Source organism: Molossus molossus, unplaced genomic scaffold, assembly GCF_014108415.1.
Source record: "Molossus molossus isolate mMolMol1 unplaced genomic scaffold, mMolMol1.p scaffold_m16_p_3, whole genome shotgun sequence".
NCBI classification, from domain to species: domain Eukaryota; kingdom Metazoa; phylum Chordata; class Mammalia; order Chiroptera; family Molossidae; genus Molossus; species Molossus molossus.
The window spans coordinates 55,395,730-55,410,808 of NW_023425366.1; the positions used below are offsets into that span (position 1 = coordinate 55,395,730).

Consider the following 15,079-nt stretch of genomic DNA (forward strand, 5'->3'; position numbering starts at 1 on the left):
TGTTAGGTACCTATAAAATGTTCAAATTTGCTATTATTAATAGTAATAGTAATGTTTTCTCCTGAATCCCCAAAGATTTCTATGACTTATTTACTCAATTACAAATCTTTATTTAATGTACTTTCAAAAAAAACAGAGATCATGTTCCTTCACTTCCAGGAATGAACAACCTTCTACAGTTTAAAATTCAGAACAATACTAAAAAGAAGTTTTAGTTGAATGCACCCTCTAGTGGTATACGTTATGTGCAACTACATACCTGGCTTCTGTGAAGAAAATCCCTTTATGAAATATCACTAGGTTAATGCTGAGAACCTGAAGCCTGCTGATTGAGAACATTACTGTGTGAACAGCACTAGCCTACCATCTTTTAGAAAGCTCCTTCTCTTCAAGAGCTGGAGAATTTGTCTTTTAAAAATTTCCCCACCATATGACCTAGGATATTTACCATACCAAATCCCACCACTTCTATAGTATTGGCTTTATTCTTTTCTCTTAAAGAAAATTGGGTTATCTAAATCATAATTAGGAAATACCATGGGATATGCCATCTAGGTGAACATTTTTTTAATTGCAAATGCACATAAAATCTTTTTTTAGTTTATTTTTGTCACAGATGTTTCTTTTTCCCTGCATTGACACCCTCCACCCAATCTTGCCCCTGCCCCAGCATTATTGTCCATGTCCATGTTTATGCATATAAGTTCTGTGGCTTATTTCTTCCCTCCCCCTATCTCCCTCTTCTGAGTTTTGTCAGTCTGTACTCTACTTCTAGATATAATTTAGGTTACCATGAAAATATTTGGAATATAGAAAATTTATTTTGTACTCAAAACATAAGCAAAAAGCCACAATATTAAAAAAAAAGAAAAGAAAAAGAAAATTGATTTACTTTTTGGTTTGTTTTAACAAGCATTGCAAAGTACCTACTCTTCATTTAGTTATCAAAAATGAACTGAGCACCAACAATGGGCATATAATAAACAACCTATTACAAGGGTCTTTATATAATTACAAATTTGAAAAGTGCTATAAGGAAATATAAACTGCCATGACCATACAATAGGGGATTGGCCTAATTTGGGGGACAGGGTCATTCGAAGGATTGCTTGAGAATAAAAACGTTAAAAGCCTTAAAGAGTAGAAATTAATTAAAATAAAAAAGGGTACTATACAAAGAGAGCAGCGTCTATAAAGGCCTAGAGCTAGCAAGGTACATGGGTCATTTGCTAACCTGAGGTAAAGTTCCTTTGCATGGAGCTCAAAGAAGAGGGGGTAAGATTGTGCAAGGTAAGGCTAGTGAAGCAAGCAGGGACTTAATACCATGTTAAGGGGTTTGAACTTCATCCTAAGGACAATGGAAAACTATGGAAGGGATTAAAGCAGGAGATCAAGATCTACATTTTCAAATTCACTTGGCAAGGCATGGAAAATGGATTTAAGGGAGTGCACGTATGAATGCCCAGACCAGCTGCCAGTAATCCAGGTGTGACACGTTGAAACCCGAGACAGAAGGTAGCAGTAACGACAAGGAAGCGTACAGATATTTAACTGATAAAATGGATCGAGCATGGTGGTGGGGATGGGAATGGTGGTCCTGGTGAACCGAGCGGATGAGATAATGCCATGTTTCTCACTAGGTACAGCTGGCGGTCGATTCCGTTTGGGAGGGGTTGCTGACATAAGGCCTTGTTTCGTAGACCAAGGTTTTCCTCTTAAAAAGAGAACTTTGGCTACAGTGTAATATGTCAACTGAATGCTTAACTAGCATTGGGCAGAAGGACCATGAGGCACTGCCCTGTACCCAGCAGGGCCCCCAGAGTCTTTAAGAGTTCTTGCCCCAGTCCGGTTGGCTAAGCGGTCAGAGCAGCAGCCCATGGACCAGAGAGTCCTGGGTTCAATTTCAGCCCTCATCGGCTGCAGTTCATCCCTGGCCCCGGTCAGGGTCATGCGGGAGGCAATCAATATGAGACATGGGTGTTTCTCTCTCTTCCTCCCTCCCTCCTACTCTATCTGAGGATAAATGGAAAAATATCCTCAGGTGAAGATTAAAAAAAAAAAAAGTTCTATCACAGTGAGCCACTCCCACTGCGCTAGTACTTTTACCTTACACCCCCCCTGAATTCCCTCCCGCAGTCTTTTCACCAGATTTTTGGCTTTCGAAGTTCAAAGGTCACCTTCTCCAGGAAGCCTTCCCCGTGTCCCACCCACACCGATCCTCCCGACCATTTCCCCGCTAGACTGTGAGTCCAGACAGCACGGAACGAGCACTCTCCAGCTCTGTGGCCCAGGCGTCCAGCGCAGCGCCCTGCAAATTCTAAGAGCTCCGCAAACTTCCACTTCGCCACATTCACCCGCCCAGGACGAAAGCCTGGAGCCAGTCAGTCGCCCAGCGTACCAGCCCCAGCGGGCCCGCAGGAAGTGACGTGTCACAAAGACGACGTGCTTCCGGTCCCAAGAGCCGGTGCCCCCGCAGGAGGCGGGCTTCTCTGGCCGGCTAACTCCGCTGCTCTGGAGGATCCGTGCGTGGTAAGATGCGCGGCGGAACAAGAAGGGACCCCGAGACCCCCTCAAATGCAGTCGAGTACTCTCCGTGGTTTCCTGGGACCTGGCGGGAGGGCACAGGATCTGGCTGCGAGGTACCCAAGAGCCCCCAGCACCAGGTGGGGCTGGAGTGCGGGGCTACGCGGCCTGTCCCGGCGCCGGCGCAGGGACCTGCCTCAGCTGGAGGGCGCTGGCGGCCGGGGTCGGTGCGTGCAGTGCCCCTGGGCCTTGCCGGGCCAGTAGACCCGGACCACCCGGGCCTGATACCCGGAGCCTCCCCGTCCCACGTCCTTGGGAGGAATAATCCAGCTTCACCGGGACAGTCGCAGGATCTGCAGTGACGACTGTGCGCGCGAGGTGTGAAGTGGCGCACAGCGTCTCACCCACTTACTGGTGCCGGTCTCAGGTTGTGTTGAAGGGATGTTTTCGGTCCTTGGGAGCTGAGGCTTTAAACATTGGTTGTTGCCACGATGCTGCCTTAACACGGGTGCAGCTTAATAATTGAGATTATTTGGTAGACCCAGTATCTTTACGTGACTCTGCACGCGTTTATATATTTCACTTATCAATCTACGGGAAAGAATTGTAAGTACAAACCACAGGATTCCTGTGTACAGTTTGCCAGCGAATATTGTTTGCGTTGAAATGGCATATTAACAAGATTGGAAGAAAGTGGCCCTGGGACGTAGAGAAAATAAACGTCTTGGAAAACTGCAGAGTTTGGGAAGAATAACTTCATTCACTGTATTACTTTGTGATTTAAATTTTGCGAAATAATTTGGTTTCTTACTATCTTCCTATTTAAAGCAAATATTTATATGATAGTAAATGTATTTTTTGTTTTTTACTGGTGTGGTAGCTTCTCTGGTAAGGGCTAGATTTATATAACAGGCATGCCTATGCAGAACATAGAATTAAATGTATAAATATCTAAATAAAATAAATAAACATGTTTTAATCATCAAAACTTTAACATATGTAATGTAATTATATAAAACGTATTATAGTTTAGTTTTTATTTCTTTTAATGGTAACTAACTGCCATGCTTCTCTTAAAGATTGATACCGTACCTCTGATGAAACCATGACCAGGTGGGCACGAGTTACTACCACACATAACAAAAGACCCTTGCCTGCAACATCATGGGAGGATATGAAGAAGGGGTCCTTTGAGCAAAAAAGCCAAAACCTACCAAAGAGTAAACAACTTGAAGCCAGTAGGCTGTCCCTTAAAAATGATGCACCCCAAGCAAAACACAAAAAGAACAAAAAGAAAAAGGAGTACTTAAATGAAGATGTGAATGGATTCATGGACTACCTAAGACAAAACTCACAGATGGTTCACAATGGGGATATGACAGCAACAGACAGTCAGGAAGTGAGGGAAGAAATTGCAATTGCTTTAAAGAAAGATAGTCGTAGGGAAGGAAGACGATTAAAAAGGCAAGCAGCAAAGAAAAATGCAATGGTAAGATTATCACTTCTACCAAAGTATTACTTCATATGGCTAGAAACTGAATTATATACTCATATTTAGCAGTCTGATTGCTGTTCCGTACTAAGTTTATAAAGCATCTTTTTGAGGGCTGGTCATAACTAGATGCTAGGTACTTAATGTACTGATTAATTATCACAACAAAACTACAAATTCAGTGGCATTCCCATCTTATGGGTAGAAAACACTAATATGCAGACAGGTTAAGTATCTTGTAAAAAACTACTTAGCTAGTAGCAAATGTGACATTCAAATCCAGGAAAAGTTAATACTTGATTATATAGAATACTGTCTGGTGCCAATCATATGTGTTTTAAATAAATATGAACCTAAATGGATTGCTAACCATGTAGTCCAGACCAAAAAAAAAAAAAAGTTTTCAAACCCAGAGTCTGACTTCAAATCCTCTGTTTTCACATCGGCCTTTAATTAGCTGTTTTTCAAACAGCCATTTTTTAAAAAGGTCAAAATAAGTAGGAAGGTGAAGTGCAACAGGTTAAATATGTGTGGTTCCCATTACTTGAAAAGGGTGTACTTTTATCTTTAGCCATAAAAAACTGAGACACAAGAAGGAGCTCTAATAAGAATCACGTAGTTAGTAATTGAGCAGCCAAGTTACAGCTCTTCCAGATTCTCCCTAGTCAGTGCTCCCTCCCTCTCTGTTTTATATGCAGAGGAATGCTGTGGGCCACAGGTTTTTCTGTTTTGTTTTTTTCCTCAACTGCGTGTATGTTTATTGATTTTAGAGAGAGAGAACATCGATGTGAGAGAAAAACATCAATCAGTTGCTTCCTGTACAAGCCCCGACGAGGGATCGATCCTGCAACCTAGGTATATGCCCTGACCAGGAATCAAACCTACAACCAACTGTGCCACCTGACCAGGACGAGCCCTAGATTTTAAACTGTCAGATACAGGAAATGAAATACTTAATATAACTCTTTCCCTTCTCTAAGTGAATTTCCCAAGTTTTCTAGCAGGATACTATGAAAGAATCAGGATTTGTTATCATTTTACACCTCCATTTTTTTATTAGAATTACTAAATGTAGAGCACTGTCCATACCAAATGCAGATTTGAAATGTTATAGCCGCCATAAATGTAGTTTCTGACATTTGCAGGATTATTTCTATACAGTGTCATATTTAATAAGATAATTATTTAGCCCTTGCCAGTGTGGCTCAGTTGGTTGAACATCTAGATAGTATGTAAAACAAGCAAACCATGTTCAGTGTTATGCTATGTTGGTGCCAAATAATTCATATTAGAATTATTCCTTTAAAATGAATTGTGTACACATTCTGAAAATGAAACATCTATTTTTTACTATTAATATGTATTATAAAGATACAAAAACTGCAAGATATACTTTTTTGGTATGAAATACATTTTATGCACTGTATCACCAAACCCAAATTAATCCAATTATATGAACTTTAAAAGTGCAAGTGTTAATTTTGAGTGATAGTTTTTGTGGCCGTTGTTTACTCCAAAAAACTCAGTTTTTCTAGTAAGACAGCCCCATTAATGAAATATATAGTCCATAGTCGCTTAATTCATTTAAGTGATTATTTCCTACAAAGCCACTTGTAACTTTGTGTCTGAGATTGATGGATTCAAAAACACTGAGACCCTGATGAAAAAGGCATTTCTTATTCTTTAGCATTGTGTGAAACATTTTTCTATGGATAAAATTTGAGATTTCAGAAAAAGTGCTAGATAACCTTAAAATGAGAAGTGTTTTAAAGATATTTTTCGTAACAAGAATTGATAAAGTGCAGTTTTAGAGTGTAGAAACTCATATTTTGTTTTCCCAGGTATGTTTTCATTGCAGACAACCTGGCCATGGGATTGCAGATTGCCCGGCTGCCCTTGAGAATCAAGATATGGGCACTGGAATATGTTATCGGTGTGGCTCTACAGAGCACGAAATAACCAAGTGCAGGGCTAAAGTAGACCCAGCTCTTGGTATGTTTGTTTGTTTTTCTTATCAGTTTTTGATTTGCTTAATCAAAAGTGGGAAAGTGGCCAATAAGTAGCCAATGGGGTTTCTCTGTTGACCGGGTTATGAGTGTGCCACTTTTTGAAATTGTATGATATTAAATTTTAAATTATGTAAAAACATGTTTTCTTCTCAGTATTTTAAAGTAATATGAATTACCTGACTTGTAATATACATAACCAACTTAACAGGAACTGTTTGATCCTTACAGGTGAATTTCCTTTTGCAAAATGTTTTGTTTGTGGGGAAATGGGGCACCTGTCCAGATCTTGCCCTGATAATCCCAAAGGAGTCTATGCTGATGGTGAGTACTGTTACACTTGTATGTCAAAAATGTAAGTCATCATGCAGAGTTATACTTAATTTACACTGTTAATCAGTTCTTAAGTAAATTTTGAGTAAGTAGCAAAACCTTGAGAATTTTATTATTTTTATTGAGTGCTATTCTATGTACTGGACTTTTTGGGTAATATGACCTATATATTAATAAATCAAATCAGAAATAACTCAGGTGAATATTTCAAATTCTGTGCTTGCTTTAGCATCATTATGAGAATATATTATAAATTTCTACTTTCAAACATAACAGAAGCAAAGGGATTAAATCTCAAACTAGTATAAGACTTTAAATATAAGATTTAGAACCCTGGCCAGTTTGGCTCAGCTGTTAGAGCATCGGCCCATAGACCAAAGAGTTGCGGGTTCAATTCTGTCCAAGGTCATGTACCTTGGTTGTGGTTCATCCCCAGACCTGGTTAGGGTCATGTGGGAGGCAACCAATCGATTTGTGTCTCTCACATCAGTGTTTCTCTCTTTCTCTCTCTCTCTCACCACCCCCCCCAACTCCCCCATCCCACTCTATCTGAAGATAAATGCAAAAATGTCCTCGGGTGAGGATAAAAAAAAAAGTGAGAGTTCAACCTGGTTTCTATTCTATAGGGTCATTTTCCTGAGTAACTCACTTAACATTATGAGCATGATCATTATGCAAAAGACTCATTGTAGAAACCACGCGTGTTATAATTCACAGCACTAGAATGTTGTGTAAAGTAGGTAAATGGGCATGTTAATTAGGATTAGTGTGCCTGGCAGATAGAAGGTCCAGAAACAAAAGTTAATTTTCATTCTTTTCATAACTGCTCACCCCCATCTGACCTCTACAGCAGAGCAGTGGTTTCTAACCTTTTGGGGAGTCATTGATCATTAGGGAATGTAATAAAAACTTTGGACATCCTCAGTGAATGCATTAGCACACAAATTTTACTCACAGGTGTAAGAGTTCACAAACCCTTGCCTATCTAACCATAGTCCAGGTTTCTATGCAGTGGCTCTTGGCACTCCAGAGGACAAGCACCTTCCTTCATCTCTCTCTTCTTTCCTACTCCTCCTCTGAAGGCCAAGTGCAACAAATGGGTGGGTGCAGGTAGTGCTCTGTGAGATCAAGAGGAATGGAGAATGAATTTATTAATAGGAGTGGGGCACCCACCTATGTTCCTGGCTCTAGCTACTTTTACAACTGACAAGGTTGTGAGGACCAAATAAGGTATAAAAGTGCTTTGCGATATTAAAAGCCCTATGTAAGTGTGAGAGGTTTTCAATGACTTTGTTCTTTTACTAGGTGGTTGCTGCAGACTTTGTGGCTCTGTGGGACATTTTAAGAAAGATTGCCCTCAAAGTCAGAATTCAGGTAAGATCTCTGGCTCTCATTTAGAAGGGGTAAAATTAGTAATTCTCTGTGTTTTTGCTGCATTTTGTTATTAATAACCCATTGGGGTACTCCTGATTTTAAGGCAGCCTGGTTTCTTGTTGCAGTGATGACTCAGTCATTTCTCTGTCAGGTGAGTACTAACTGAGCATTAGCTGCTGTTCTCAGGTGGGAAAAAAAGTGACCAGTAAAAGGACCGTGATGTTATAAAGCATCTTATTCATAAACACTTATATTTGATAACTAAGTTAATAATAGAACCAGTTCTGTTACTTAATAAAAAGTATAGATTCACTAGGAAAATAAATATGTAAGTAGCTTTCAATATTCTTATAATTGAGTATCCTCACATACGCTTTGCTGCTTGTGTATCTGAAGGATTCAGAGTTGGTTGCAAAAACTGCCAAAAATATTAAAAATTCTGTTGTCCACACAGTATCTGCCTAGTTATATTTTCTTAGTAATGAAATACTACCCTTGGTCATCAAAAAACTTTATAAATGTTCACTATACCTATGGCAGACTGGAGGGAAGTGAAGACCATTATCACCTTAGTTTATCTAGATTAGAATGATGATGATCCTTTGTGCAAGAAAGCAAGATAGTAGGATAGCCCAGTAGCGCTTCTTAGGAAAAAACACTTTTTTTTTAATCCTCACCTGAGGTCATTTTTCAATATTTTGTTCAGATAGAGTGGGTGGGAGAGAGAGAGAAACATTGATGTGAAAGGGACACATCGAGTGGTTGCCACCCACACGACCCAACCACAAACCAGGGACAAACTGCAACCGAGGTACATGTCTTTAGAGGGAACTGAACCCAGGTCTCTCTGGACTGCAGGCCAACGCTCTAACCGCCGAGCAAAACTGGCCAGGGTGAAAAACACATTTTATATCAAATAGTCATATTACTACATAAATAAGTCAACTCATTTTTACTTCCTACCCCTAACATTTAAATTTGAAAACCAAGAGTTCTTGTTTATAATCTTGTGAGAAGATAGTGTTTACTACTTTGTAGGCAGTAAGATTGAAATGATGAAGTGGAGTTTGAATTCTCCCTCCTGGGAGGATTGCCACTTCCCAAATGACAAGACTGACAAGCAGATGTTGTATAATTTCACAGGTGGAATCTTGTGCATTTAAAAGTGATGCTTCATAAGTCTTGCTGTTTACAGACTCTTGGAATTCATTGACTCTGTAATGATGAACTCTGGGAAAGAAAGAAAGTGCTTTCTCATCAGTTTGTGCACTGCAAAGCAGTTGCTGCATTTCCCTAATTGGGATGAGAAATTGCCTGTGGTACTCGGAAATCAAGGGTTATAATCAATTACAGGATTACTCACTTATTTTCAGTGATGGAATATTCCCTCCTTGTGATTATTCATATCAAAACTAGCTCTTTGCTAAACCCAAACCAGTCTAGGTGGATGTATTTAGCTACTGTTTTCCTTACATTCTGACTTTCCTATTCCTTTACAGATCGAGTGGTTACAGTTGGTCGCTGGGCAAAGGGAATGAGTGCAGACTATGAAGAAATTTTGGATGTGCCTAAACCGCAGAAACCCAAAACAAAGATACCCAAAGTTGTTAATTTTTGATAATGATTAGTACTATCATAAGTTATTATCTCATAGTTATATTCTGAACTGGGCCTTCACAAGTTGGAGCTGGGCTTCCTTGGAGAGGCCTATATTGCAGATATCAGTATGATCTGGGTGTAGTCAAATAGTTTCCTGAGTTCTGTTCATCAAGGAGTACCTCTGCTTAGAGAAAGTCACTGAAGAAAACCATAAGATGTTTAAATTGGATTCTTTAAAAGAATTTTTTTTTAACAGAATTTAAGTATAACTAAATGGTTATATACCTAATTGTAACAGTCATCTTTTTCTTAAAAACAAAATTTTGCAGCCCTACCCAGGTTGCTCAGTTGGTTGGAGCATCAACCCATATACCAAAAATGTTGTGGATTCAATTCCTGATCAGAGCACATGCAGGAGGAGGCAACTGATTAATGTTTCTCTCCCTCCCTCTCTTCCTTCCTCCTTCCCTCTCTCTAAAAAAAAATCAGTGGAAGCATATCCTCAGGTGAGGATTAAAACAAAACAAAATTATACATTCATGTGGGCCACCACTAAACAGGGTAATTGCTTTGATTTGGAAATGGTTATAGTTCCAGTTCAAAGTACCAGTTTCTTTATAAGTTGCCACAAAATCTGTATTTTTAAAATATTTAATAAAAACGTATTTGCTGTTTTTCTGAATACCTAATTATGGATTTAACTAGCCACTGTCCATTAATGTCCATTAACAGTCTCTTTGGAATTGTGATCTTTTATGCATCCTAAATGAGGTTAATAATCTTGGTTTCAGTTTTCACATAAAGAATTACATATTTTTGAGGTTAAACTAGAAGGGCACCTCACCTTAGCAGCTTTTTATTTGCCCTTTATTTTCAAGAAAGATATTTTAGGCAAAATTCACTGTGGGGTATTTAGCCAGAATGATGGCACATAACAGACTGTTTATCAAACTTAATAGCATTTTGTTCACATGTTTTAGATGAGTCAGGGTGAGATGCAAGTATCACCATAATAAAGTTAGAACACTAATCAGAAACCCATTAGCTTCTTTGTTTGATTTGATGAATACATGCATACTTAATACATATATTTCTCAAGGCTTAAGGCTCCCATTGTACTGTATAATGCAATGACTGGTGGATTATGTATTTCATTTGGAATTTTACCTGATTGGATACATTTGTAACTAAAGGAAGCAGATGTGATTAGTCACTGATGCTTCAAAAGCAAAATATTTACCAAATAAGATATCTGTACAACTCAACAGTTCTAGTCTTAATGGGAGCTTTTTTTTTATTTTCAGTGAGAGGAGAACATGACAGGATGTGGCTCAGCATCCCAAAGCTTATGGATATGGGTGCCATTTAACAGGAATTGGCACAAGTTATACAGCTGGAAAGGGGCAGCAGTGCTGCCTTAGTCATTTAGTCCAAACACCTGATTTACTTCACTTGTCCTGTGGAGAGCAAGACTGGAGAGTCAAACCTGTCAGCTACAAGCTAAGTCTGCTATGTTTCCTAGTGTTCATGCAGACATGTTAGTGTCCATTTTTATTTCCTTGGGTTACTTTGTTTACCTTTTAGTGATCTATAAATTAGTGAAATAATTAGAAATAAACTGCAGGCCCCAAATGCAACATTAAAAAAGTGTATGGACACTTTGTCAAAGGAATTCACCAGACAAATTCTGACATCCTGAGAGATTGTGTATATCTTGAAAGGAATAATAGATGATTATTTTCTTAGCTAAAATTGCCTAAAAAGGAAAACAAACAATTTATTTGTTCATTATTATTTCCCAAGAACCTACTGTGTTCCTGGTACTCTATTAGGCACAGGGGATTGTGGCAGCAAATGAGACAAACAAGACCAATGCATTCTAATGGGACTGAAAAATGTAGGAGAGACTTAGGGAAAAAATACGTATCAGAAATATCACAACATATATCAGAAAAATACTATCAAAGTGATATTTTCATTACATTTTATATTTTGTTGGATCCCCTAAGACTTAGTGGGTAGCATTCTTTTCTTCCTTTAGTCCTTTGAAAATCTCATCTCTTCTTACAAGCTTATCTTTCACTCTTCTGTGGCTGGCTCTTTAATTTACATCTAGCCCTGATATCCCTGGTGTAAGTCATATTCTCACCTGCCTGTTGGATGTTACACTTATACCTCAAACTCTATGGCTTTAAACAATCTTATCCCTTCCCCCTGGAAAACAAAAACACAAAAGACTAATTTCCCTTTTTGTCTTTTTTTTTTTTTTTTCCTGCTACAATCATATTCTAAGCCACTAGTCTTGAATCTCAGCTTGCTCTTTTCTTGGTATTCCTCTCCTAAGCCCATGGTCAACCCTCCCTCATTTCCTTCAGGCCTGCCTTACAGTCAGCTTAATAGTCTTTCTGTGTCCAGCCTTATAGGAAATAGCTCCTTCCTCATCCCAGTAACTTTTTATTCTCTTACTCTCTAATTTTCTCCATAATTTATGCCCCTACCTAACACTATTTGTCTGCTCTCCACCAGATTATAGGTTACATCAGGGCAGGAATTTTGACTTGCTCATTACTATATCCTGAGAAGTACTTGGCACATAGAAACACCCACTTTGTTGAGTGAATTAAATGAATGAGTGATATAAGGGGGTTAACAGAGATGTTGCAAATGATTACTTTATTTATTTATTTATTTTATTCTCACCTGAGGATATTTTTCCATATTTTGTACAGATAGAGTGGGAGGGAGAGAGAGGAAGGGAGAGAGAGAGAGAAACATCGACGTGAAGGGACACATCGAGTGGCTGCCACCCGCACGACCAACCAGGGCCGGGGACAAACTGCAACCGAAGTACGTGCCCTTAGCGGGAACCGAACCCGGGTCTCTCCGGACCGCAGGCCGACGCTCTAACCGCTGAGCCAAACCGGCCAGGGCAACAAATGATTACTTTAAATAAGAGAATTTCTCTGAGGGGGAGTTTTCTGCTGATATCTGAGTGACAAGAAGGAACCAGCTGGGAAGATACCAGGAAGAACATTTAGGGAGAGGAAATATAGCTCCTGAAGAGGAGACAGGGCTTATCACATTTGAGGGGCAGAAAGATGTGGTCTTTTGTGACTGGCTTCCTTCACTTAACGTTTATAAGGTTCATCCATAATATTCCATTGTATAGGCATATAGAGGGGTATATAGGGGGTAAGCCTTGGTTATCTTGACATGAAATAATAGATAATTGCAATTATACTGAGGAAGGAGCACACTTGGGTAGTTGAAAAACAGCAAAGAGGCCAATATGACTGGAAAAGAGTTAGGGATCAACTACTAGGAAAAAGCGATAGTTCCCGGGGCCATGGCCTAGAAGCTCTACCAGTTAGTTTCTGCTGTGGAACAGCCACAAAATCTCCAAAGAATACCATAAACCTTTATTTTGCTCATGCCGGTGAGTCACATCTAGGCTGGGTTTACCTGGAGTGCTCTGCTAATCTCAGTTGGGCTCCATCACTTCTATATGAAGTTTGGTTGGGGTCAGCTAATCTAAGCCAGGCTCAGATGAAATAGCTCTGTTTCCTGTCTCTCTTTTCCTGACATGTTTTTCTCATGACAGTGGCAGAGATGTAAGAGGGCAAGTCCATTTGCAAAAACACTTTTCAGGCCTTTGGTTGCATCGTGTACGCTAATGTTTCATGAACAAGTCACATGGTAAAGAGGACAAAAGTAGAATAGTACACTCCATTTATGGAGGTGGAGATGGTGGTGAGAGAGTGAACATTTCTGAAAAATAATCATATACCACACAGAGCCTTATTGACCATTATAAGGTGTTGGCTTTTACTGTGTGATATGCAAAATTGTTCATGGGTTTTTAGAAGAAATATGACATCATCTACTGGGTTGAGAGTGAAGGGAGAAGCAATAACAGGGATAGAACTGTTATAATCCAGGTGAGAGGAGCTGGTGTTTGGATTAGGGTTGCAGTGCTAGAGTTGATTATAAGGGCTTGGGTACTGATTATATTTTTAACATAGAGCTATAAGATTTGCTGAGCAGATGTAGAGATTTGACAAATGAACAGCCGGATGCATCTAACCTCTTAAGTGCTCTAAACTCTAATGAAGAGGTCCTTCAACTTTTAAAAGTTATCCTGTAGAGGGGGCTGACTTAACATGCTGGTTCGTCTTGTGAGTTAAGGCAAATCACAGACAGAGTAGAATAATGAATGTTGAAGTCTAGGGAGTAAAGTGCTAATGTAATGGTTATGAAAGAAGAGCTCAGTTAATATTCTATTTTTCTGTAATAACACATTTTCCAGGTACTTTTCATGTGTATATATAGCAATAGATATTAAATTGGTCAGCCACCTTGAATATATGTTAAATGACACTGGTAAAGTAGTTCCTATTACTAAAATTGATTGGCTCCCATTATGCTTTAATGTCTTCCTAATTTAAAGCTCTAAAACATGTAATACATCTTGTCAGATGCTCCTGACATACAGATACCTGCTGTACATGGAACAATCCCACACTATTAATCAACTAGCCAACTTTATCATTTTTGATTTTATAAAATTTCAAACAATGCATTTCACCTCTGTAGCCTAAAAATGTTTAAGCTCATTTTAACCAAATTTGTACCACTTTACAGAACACACAATATTGCATATGGGCAGTTTTCTAATGACTGTGCCCATGGAATGGGGCAGAGCCATGGATGAACTAAAATACTTTAAAAGCTCTTTTAATGCTAGTCCAAATCAATGGTCTTTGACCTGAGATGCACTTTGGTTTTAACCTCTCCCTAACTTCATTTTGCTTAGGCCAATATTAAATTATTCAGTGGCCCCAAAGCTTGCCAAGTATCAGGGATAAGGATGCATGGAATTAAAAGTGGGAAACAGGTAATTGAAAGTTTATCACTTAAAATATGTGTATTGACCCATCATCAGTAGCATTCTCTATGAATTGTATACAGGAACGTGCTGTCTCTTCAATGGATTTTGACCAGCCACCAAGATTTCCAGCAAAGTAAGGCAAGATGCTAGCTGAAATCTGGTTAAAATAAGATACCTGTTTCAAAAAGAAAAGACAATGTTTTAATTTCTTATTGACATGGAGCTTTTCCAAGCAGAGAACTGAATCTTATTTGTATAGGGGAGGCCATAACCCTTCTCTTCTGAGGACCACCTGGAGTGGGTCTGAAAGGATAACCTTGGGGTTCCCCTCGTGTGGACACACATTGCAGAATTACAATTAATCAGGAAATATGAGTAAAGGGTTTCTCACATCTGTAGGAGCAAATGAACCTGTAGATGTTTCATCAGACTTACAGTGCATGAACTGCTGTCAATAGCGTGGATGAGAAATCCGGCACAGGTGATTTCACTTCTGACATACTGTGGAGAAGGTGGGACCGATGGCAGAATGACTGACTTCACGGCCACCATGTAAGTGTTACTGAAAGTTAAAAGGACATTTCAAAGTTCTGAGAAATGAAGAACAGTTGTTAGAAAATAAGTTCCTATAACTAGGAATTTATTAGGACACATTCTCTATGGCTACATTCGAGCCATAGTAATAGTAATAAGAGCCAGAGGTGTTTTCTACCTAAGAATTATATGTACTTTGCAGAATTCCACAAAGCTGGAACCAATCTGCAAACTTTCCCCTTTTCAGTGCTAGCACAGTTGGTGTGGGATGATTTCCACAGGCCAGCCTTGAGATCAGAAATGATGCTGGCAAGTCCCAAGGGTAGACTT

General features: G+C 39.2%; 2 protein-coding genes across 4 annotated transcripts in view; one reads left to right on the forward strand and one right to left on the reverse strand.

Moving 5' to 3' along the window:
• Window positions 1-2,455: 2,455 nt before the first annotated feature.
• Window positions 2,456-9,727, forward strand: ZCCHC9 (zinc finger CCHC-type containing 9). Of its 3 annotated transcripts, none has more exons than XM_036279609.1 (6): window positions 2,456-2,529; window positions 3,603-4,012; window positions 5,857-6,007; window positions 6,253-6,345; window positions 7,660-7,728; window positions 9,228-9,727. In XM_036279609.1, exons 2-6 carry the CDS (start codon window positions 3,629-3,631, stop codon window positions 9,344-9,346), a joined length of 816 nt encoding a protein of 271 aa, XP_036135502.1. In that variant the 5' UTR covers window positions 2,456-2,529; window positions 3,603-3,628; the 3' UTR covers window positions 9,347-9,727. The 3 variants fall into 3 exon arrangements, with proteins under 3 accessions (XP_036135502.1, XP_036135504.1, XP_036135503.1); XM_036279611.1 differs by lacking the exon at window positions 2,456-2,529 and adding an exon at window positions 2,538-2,639; XM_036279610.1 differs by lacking the exon at window positions 2,456-2,529 and adding an exon at window positions 2,761-2,950.
• Window positions 9,728-13,871: 4,144 nt separating this feature from the next.
• ACOT12 (acyl-CoA thioesterase 12) overlaps window positions 13,872-15,079 on the reverse strand; it is a 49,997-nt gene continuing 48,789 nt past the window's right edge. Inside the window, exons 14-15 of the mRNA XM_036280205.1 lie at window positions 14,651-14,777; window positions 13,872-14,390 (exon numbers count right to left, since the gene is read on the reverse strand). Coding sequence (XP_036136098.1) covers window positions 14,241-14,390; window positions 14,651-14,777 — 277 coding nt within the window. The 3' untranslated portion in view covers window positions 13,872-14,240. The remainder of the gene's footprint in view (window positions 14,391-14,650; window positions 14,778-15,079) is intronic.